The following is a 9,106-nucleotide window of genomic DNA, read 5'->3' as shown; positions in this document are numbered from 1 at the left end:
TAGCTTTAAGATAAAGAACTGCTAAGGAAACTGGTAAATTAATTTTTATATTTAGAAAGATGATTCTTTCTGTTTGTAATTTTATTTTTATTTTATTTTATTTTATATTACATGGATATATTGGCTATGGATTCTGTAATGGTAATTTTTGTTTACTTGAAAGATGAGATTTTTTTATTGTAATATTGCATTATACTATATTATGTTGTTATGATTTTTCTAATGTTGAAAGCAATAGAGAAAAAAAAATCCTTTTTTTTTTTGTTTTACATTAATATATTTTGTTCTGAAATAGGCTAAATTAAAAGATGTTATGGTAAAACTGAAAAACTATCCTTACGACAGACGAATACGATCACAACATAACTGTCTTACAGTGTGCTTGGCAATATTTACGTAACGCAATATTGCGTTATCAGAATATATTTATGTAACGTAATGTTGCGTTACATGAATGTATTTGGTAAAACGCATCATTGCCTTCCTTTGTGACATGAGATGCTAGTGGTCATGTAGGCTAACGTAAACATTACGTATGTCGTTTCAGAAAAGAGACTTTTTGCCATTATGCCTGACAACTTTGTAATGTGATTTAGGCGTATAGGCCTATTACCTTATTTCACCCTGTTTTTCCAATAATCTGATGTCATCGCTGGGACATGTGGACCTATACCATCAGTTTTAAATTAAAGATACGTATACAAACTAGGCTTATGTTTATTTATTCATGTACAAGACTGCGTTCAGATTCATTATTTTTACGCGTCATTATCATTATTATTATTTTTTTTGTCATCATGGTTTTTTTTTTATTTTTTTTTTTTTTTTTGCATTTTCTGTCTTGTTTATTTAATACTAATGATACCGAATTACTATTCTCGAAAATATCATAAATGTCAAATTGTGATAAATTTCTTTTGTTCTGATGATAAATCTGCTGGTTTCACCACGGCACATGTACCTGCGTATGACAGGCATGTGGTAAGCGCCGCCAACAAACGACACAGTTTTACTGCATCTTTATTTCATTGATATAAAAATGAGTCTAACAACTCAATAAACTAACTAATATTATTAGAGATCACGAATCAGATTTGCAGTTCCCGGTATTTAAGTTACTGATTGTACATAGGCCTGGCTTTTGTATTAAAAAAAACTGTTTGCCTAAAATTTTAGGAATACCTTTAAAATTCAAAGTCCTGAATAGGCATAGGCCTAGGTCATCAAAATAAGTTAATAACTTCCAACCAAAAACAGATAAAAGCAAAACCTGTTTTCGCTGATTTGTAGACAATTTACAAAAAAAAATCCACTGATCACTAGCCAATTTAAAGTTCTACGCAAATGATACAAATGTATTACTTAAGTGTAAGCCACTCCACACCCGAGCGCTTTGAGAATTTAGTATAAAGCGCTATATATATAAATCAAATTACATTAAGTTGACGGGGAAATTTGTTCTCCTTTAACTCTTCAAACTGTAACTTAATAGCTTACTTCAGTACACAAGTTAAGATGTTCAAATTTCATTTTTTAGCTAATGACGGACAGCACCTTTAAATAATTTTCTGCATTTATGCTATTCATCGATGTCTTCTAGAGTCATCCTGACCTCTTTCAATTGTTTTGGAAAAAAAAAGTGCAATACGAAATACAAAGCTTAAACTATAACGTGTGTCAGAAACTTGCCGATCACCATACAAGCAAGAATACCATCAGCTGTATAAAGTGTTTTCTTTTTAACAATGACAGTAGGCCTAATGGCAAGGGGTGTACCAGGGGTAGTCGTATGACATGGGCAATTCGAGGTAAAGATACCAGTAGTACGATTTTTAATTTATTCACCCAGACAAGGTCATTTAGCCATTATATAGGCATAGGCCTATACTGTAATATAAAAAAGAAGACGATTCACACACGATTTGAACTCGAAAAAGATTTTAAAAAGTTAAAAAGAAATCTGCAGCAAAGTAATTGGCTGACAAACATATAAATAGAAAATATTTTTTAACTTAAGCAATTATATAGTTAAATAATATCCTACATCATAATTATCAAACAAACGAATATCAATTATTAAATATCATTAAAAGTGTCCTCATGCGAATATTTAACAGTTCTTTGGTAAAGTTAACATAAGCCTAATCTGTCTAGGGTGGTAATTCATAACGATAAATCTAAAGAAAGAACGAAAGAAATAAAAAAAATATAGAACAGTTAGATCGGATTGAAGTTACACTTGTCTATCTGTAGCACGGAACAGTTACAATTCAATTGTTTTCTGATCTGTAGTATAGTTGAAACGCAGGAACCAATGAAATATACTCAACGCACAAACTTCAGATGTAGCGGTATTTAAATGAAGACCAAAAATACCGTCTCAGAGGCAAACAGTTTTTACGCATACAAAAATATCACGGGTAAAAAACAAAAACTAATAGAAAACAATTAGTACAATATCAGTCAATTTTAAGCCTACTTAAAACATTATTATGGGCCTAATATGGCAAAACCAGGCCCTTGTCTTCAAAAACTAAAATCTTGAAATCAGCTGAATTTCCCTTGTTGGACCGAAAATATAAATTATCATATCTTTGCCATTTGTTATTCAATTTTTGCATCAATTTCTAGCCTTTGACCTCTAGATTACAAAGATCAAATAATCTTATTTTTCATTTTTGAGACTGTTTTGGCTAGATTGAAAAATAAGGCATTCATTTGCAAATAAAATTATAAAAAAATATGTCATACTTTTCTTTTACTGTGTTTAACAATAAAACATAGTTTCCCGTTAACAGCAAGTAATATAGTTATAAAATAATTTTACTGTATACCTTCATGGTAAAACAATGAGAAAAAATATATCAATGATTACTGGAATATATTGACATAACAGTATACCGTATGATAGATAAGAAGAGATTGAAGCTAAGAGCATGAATAAAAGCAAACATTAAAGATATTTTATCGTTTGGCTGCTCAGAACTTTGACACAAGCACGATAATTAGATAAAACAAAGGGTTGCTGTATCCGTGAAGGCTTTCCGTGTCTGCCCATACTTATACATTACCTCGATACGCCCATGTTGGTAGAAACAAGGAGAACACCCATGGTATACGCCTATTTTGAGAAATTTAATTAGGCCACCAGACAGCGGACCTGGCTTCTGAACCGTTTCATTTTATAGAGCTATATAAGATATTCTATTATTAACATTTCTGTATAGTAGTCTAGATGAAAATGATACGTGTTATTGTCATTGTATTTTAGTTAAAATGTATAAATTGAAGCATCCATTCACACGCGACAATTCTGTCTTAAAGAATATAAATGTTTCTTTAATAGAGATTTTAAAAATACGTCTCCAAGTTCCCTGTCACTTTCGATCGTTGCACGCGATGATTTTTTTTTTAATTCGTTGAATGTACTAGAGTTTGTCAACACTGAGGGGTTGTATTTCTTATATAAGCGCCGTCGACGCCTCTCGATTACGTTGACGAATTTCTAGGCTAAATACATGTATCACTAACGCTATCACAACAATCGTCTGCTGTTACGATTGTTTTAAAAAGGTGAAGACTGATTACTATTTGAATTTCATTGACCACGAAGAGAAATAATTTACACTATCGTAAATTCAAATACACGGACTACTAATTTCACATTCGTCTGCTGGTCTGAAACAATTTCTCTACTAAGTTTTTTTCCGCAGACAGGTAATTAACATTCCCGCCAAATTTTGTGCGCCCGAATATGTTATTCACACTTGACCCGCATTGCACTGTCTCCCTAATTATGCAAATAAGGGTTTGAGTGCAAATTGGGTGTGTGACGCGTTAGAACAAATCGATGCGCATCGTTGCCTGTCATTACAGCTGCACAATATATTGTATTGTATCGAAATCCGATCGGACTAAAACAATAGGCTTGATTAGATCCAGGCAACAAGTTAAGACCGGTGATGAATGAGAGATAATTCAAAGGATATAAGCCGAGAAAACGACCATCATCTCAAGACGGTAATTCGACTCATTCCAGGCTTATGATCAGAAGCGATTAAGTAGTTCGTAATGAAAGTGAATTTGGGTAAATGGTTTTAAATCTGACGTTAGCAAATGAAGAGTTAAATGATTTTAATTATTTCCTGGAAAACAACTATTGCCAGGGAGACATAAAAAATATAAAAAAAAGCCGTTGAAAATTAAAGAGACTTGTTTTAGAAAAAAAAAATGTACGACCTGTATCATTACATTAAAGGAGCTATCTATATGATTTTAAACAATGATTTGATTTAAATGGAAAGAATAAGAAAAGTATATATTAACAATGCATACCCATAAGTATACTGATGCATATTCATTGAGACAGTGCTGTATATTAATTATTATTTGCATATATGGCTTATTGCGTCAGTGGGGAAAGTATCTATAATAAAAGAAAAAATAATAAATATTAATTCTTGCGGTACCCCACGTAGATAGTTCTGAAAGAACTGTTGTTGTTGGTTGAGAATATCTCTGAAAAAGAAAAATAATCATTATCGTCAATACATGTTAACTGATGAATATTCATTGCACAGTGCTGCATTCGCCGTAGAAATAATATGTTTTGAGATAAAATATAGGGATGACGGTAAGAAAATTTAAATAGGCAACGTAGGCTGTGTTGTTGATGCTTATAGCATAAGGTGTATATAGTACCACCGCATCAGATCTGTCCGCGATACAGATATCGCGCGGCAACACGAACAAGGAATCCCCAATGTATGTATACAGAGAACCACCTTTTCAATAACACGGGAAACACCCTTTAAATGAAACGTTACCCACTCAACATCTCCATGAATACTGTAGTAGTGTTCGGATCAATAGTATACCATAATAATAAAAGCTGTAGTCTGTGTAGACAAGGCTATTGTAGGGAGATGAAAACACTACGTTTTGTGTAGTAGAGCAAAAAATAGAATTGGCATTGAAAACGGACTCTTACGCGCACGCTTACTCTAAATAGTGGTTAACAGAGCGAATTCTTTCATCAACTTCATCCCTCTATTCATTCATAATTTGCAAACAAACGTAAATAAATAGTAACAGTGACATTAAAACCATCGCAGATTCTTGCCGACCTTATAGGATCTGTAAATACTCTTATAAGAGGAAACATGACTTCTGGCAATATTTCGTCCGTTTCTTTTCACCCTTCCCCAAAAAGACAAATGTATAGTGTTTTTTTATTGTCAAATGAAAGTAGTCTATATCATATTTCCTGCTTCCGAAACGTAAAATGTTGTCCTATTTTTGTTAGGTGATTCTATTATATAGGCCCATGTATTGTTTTGCTTAGTACATATAACGTATTATATATTTTTTTTCTTTTTGTGACAAGTGACGAAATGAACAAAATATTTTAAAGTTATTTTAAGCCAGTAGTACGTTCTCTAAAAAGTTTCAAAAGATAGGCCTAAATACCTTACAAATAGGCCTATCATTACATTGGGTATATATTTTTTAGTAAATATATAAACGAGTAAATACATATAATTTCGTTAAAAATAATAAAATACATTAAGGTGTAATTAGAGGAGCGACACGCACAGATATTGTATCTTATTCGAATTTTGTTCAACATAAAATCGACTTGTAACTTGTTTAATTGTCTATTTTGATATGGTTGTGTAGTCAGCACTGAAATCATTAGTTTCAGATTTTTTTTTTTTCATAAGAAATATAAAATATTTAAAAAGAATCGTAATATATTTCTCGTGTACTGTTGCCCGGACAACTACTGCCACACAAAAGGGAATGAGTTAGACTCATGGCTTGATTGGCACGTGATTTTGATGCCACTCAAACTCCAAGCCAAGCAAACACCTGCAGATGCCTGTTCGTTTGATCTACACCGACGTCGATACAGTTCTGCTTGCTCGTCTTTCAAAATGGAGACGAAGACTATCCAACGAAGAAGACGATTGGCTGTAGAACAGCTGCTATTGTTTGTAGAACAATGGATCGGTAGGAGGTTACGCCCTCCTGAATGCGTTAAACAGAACAAGACAGCCAATTAGCAAAGAGATACGGGCTGCGGAACTACGAATGACATTGGGGCGAGCTATACATCGTCGCTGACTGTAACACGCAATTTGATTGGTCAGAATATGAATAATTTACTCACCAAAGATCAATAACACATGGACGGTACGAGCTGATAGGGGCTAAAAATAACGAGAGTTGTTGGCGGTACAACACCTATAGACAGCTTGCTCTCATTGAAAGGATCCAGTTAGACTTTTTAACTTCGAAGAGAGAGGAACAACTGAACATTAGTTTTCTATTCTTCTGAGACCGAACTTTGCAAAACAATTGAATAGCAGAATGGCACACGTTCCACAGACTGAGTTACCGCCTGCACCACTTGCACATGTTCATGCTAATTCAAATGGAGTTATGATGCATCAACACTCCAGCCCGCCTGTTGCTGTGACAGCTACGCCGCCAGTATCGGCACATTCTATGCCTACGACACCAACAACACCGACAACACCAGGCAGTCAGGGCAACGCAATGATGCAGGGAGGTAAAGGATCATCAGCCGACAGAGTAAAGAGACCAATGAATGCATTTATGGTATGGTCACGGGGACAGAGGAGGAAAATGGCGCAAGAGAACCCTAAAATGCACAACTCTGAAATAAGCAAACGCTTAGGCGCTGAATGGAAACTCCTTTCAGAATCTGAGAAAAGGCCGTTTATTGATGAAGCAAAACGATTACGTGCGTTACACATGAAGGAACACCCCGACTACAAATACCGACCAAGGAGGAAAACCAAAACCCTGTTGAAAAAGGACAAGTATGCTTTACCAGGTATGTTGGCCCCTGGTGGACCAGGACAAGTACAGCGGGGAGTTGAGGCTATGCAAGGGTACCATCTGAATGGATACGCAGCTATGAATGGCGTAGGGGGTTACACAGCAATGATGCAAGAACAATTACACCATCCTTATCACACACAAAGTTTAAGTGGACATCCACAAATGGCTAATGCAAATGGTACAGGACTTCATGCATATCGTGATATGAGCCAACTTTATCCCCCTATGACATCGGCAACGCACCCCTCAGTTGCTTCAGCATACGCTTACACTACCGTGCCTGGCCACTATGCGCAAACGACACAACATGTTGGAGCTGTAGCGTCAGGAGTCAAGACGGAAGCCGTGAGTATGTCAGATAGGCCTCCACCTGCACACTCAGCCCATTCAATAAATGCTTCAGGGGGTAGAAATTGCCCCGGAGATCTTCGCGACATGATAAGCATGTACTTACCGGCGGGAGAAGTTGCCGATGGTCAGAGACAGCAGGCCTTACAAGCAGCCGCCGCACAATACCACCACCAAGTTGCAACATCAGCCTCACCGGGAGTCGGGACGCAGTCTGTACCCTTAACACATATGTAAGCATAGAGACATTGATTCAATGACATTTTTATATGAGAGTTTTGCAGGCAATATTTTGTACTATAACTGTGTAAAAACATGGCTGTTATGGACAAAAGGTTGAACTTTGGACGCAGATATCATCACATAATCTATATTTGACAGCCCGGTGGCTGCGGCTCGAGTATTTACCAAGTTTGCCTACCACCATTGGTGATCATATAGATAATTGTAAAGTAATATAGTGTTTCAAAGAAAAAGGTAGTTTTTATACTTGTTAATTGTTTAAAAAAATGAGCCTATTTTGAGCAGATGGTTTGATGTTTTATAATTATGTACAGATCCAGTAATACTGGTAGTTTGAAATATAAATATACCAAGACTGCTCTTAACTTTGGTAACCTACGCAAAAGCTCGGTACTCAGATATATTTAGTTTAATTATTAATTTTATTTTCCAAGAAGTGTCTAACACCTTGCAGGTATTAGGTTAGGGTAAACTGGTAAATAACCCAATATTATTTAATCTAAACCTTTTGAAGATATTCTTAACCAAGTTGTATATTATTAATGTTAAATATATTTGAATTTTTCGTTCTCTCGATTGAGAAAGGCTGAATAGCACGTTTGTAATTAATTTTCTTGTAATATGTTTATTGTGACTATCACAACATTTTGTTTCTTTTGTATATATAGGCACATTTATCACCTTTTTTCACTTTTTGACGAATTTCAGTTTCAAACCGTGAGAATAAATTGAACAACAAATAATGTTAATCTAATACTTTTTATTTTGTTGTTTTAAATGTTATCTATAAAGTTTTAATAGCTAAATTTACAAATAAAATTGCATTTCTCCGTATAGAAGTGAGTATGTTGTTGTGAATGTGTGCGAGTAGAGGGGATTCCTTGATTAATATAGACCATTGTGTGGTTCTTATTTCATTTGTTGAATATTGTTTGGTCGATAATGCTGACAAAAGGCGAGTTCACAATAGCGATAACAATGGTTTGTTGAATTCATTATTTTCAACTATCAATGCTGAAGTTTCAATTGACAAGCGTGTTACTCATCATAGTAATAATTTCCATTCCACTTTTTTTAAATAATTAAATTTAATATGGGAATTATAGAGATAATTTGCGACAAATATGTCTGTATAACATAACGAGTATACTGCCGCCAAGTAACATTCAATATATTTTTCAGTCCTTATTTGCCCTCTTGATTTTTTTAAATGTAATTTATCATTTAAAAAAAAAATAACATCTTGTATCATACACATACATAGACTATTATATATATATATATATATATATATATATATATATATATCGTCTCTATATAGTCTGCAACGTTACACATTCAATAGATGCAACAAGTTACCAAGAATGATCAACAGTTTGATAATTTATTCTATGATATATCACTATAACCCAGCATATAGCCAGTTCCCAGCATATAATTAGAGTTCGAGAGCAATAAAATGAGTTGGTTGCCTAGTATAGATTAACAGAATTCGTCTTCACTGTTGCTTGGTCGTCATCATCATCATCTCTTCAATCGACATATTGCACCTCGTCTTTGTTTTATCTCATCATATTGTATATTTATGCTGCTGCAAGTCTTGTCCTAAGCGTGTACTGTGGGAATGAGTTCGTGCTTCCGATCA

General features: G+C 34.4%; 1 protein-coding gene across 1 annotated transcript; it reads left to right on the top strand.

The window, feature by feature from the left end:
- The first annotated feature begins 6,175 nt into the window (after window positions 1–6,175).
- LOC117121150 (transcription factor Sox-3-like) lies at window positions 6,176–8,220 on the top strand. The gene has a single exon (XM_033266251.1). The coding sequence runs from the start codon at window positions 6,373–6,375 to the stop codon at window positions 7,453–7,455; it is 1,083 nt and encodes a 360-aa protein (XP_033122142.1). The 5' UTR covers window positions 6,176–6,372; the 3' UTR covers window positions 7,456–8,220.
- Window positions 8,221–9,106: the final 886 nt, after the last annotated feature.

The sequence above is a fragment of the Anneissia japonica genome, unplaced genomic scaffold (genome assembly GCF_011630105.1).
Source record: "Anneissia japonica isolate Jap-2015-1 unplaced genomic scaffold, ASM1163010v1 scaffold993_len1110182_cov180, whole genome shotgun sequence".
In the NCBI taxonomy this organism is placed as follows: Eukaryota; Metazoa; Echinodermata; class Crinoidea; order Comatulida; family Comatulidae; genus Anneissia; species Anneissia japonica.
Note: the sequence above shows the minus strand (reverse complement) of the source record. Positions and strands in the feature narration are given on the sequence as shown.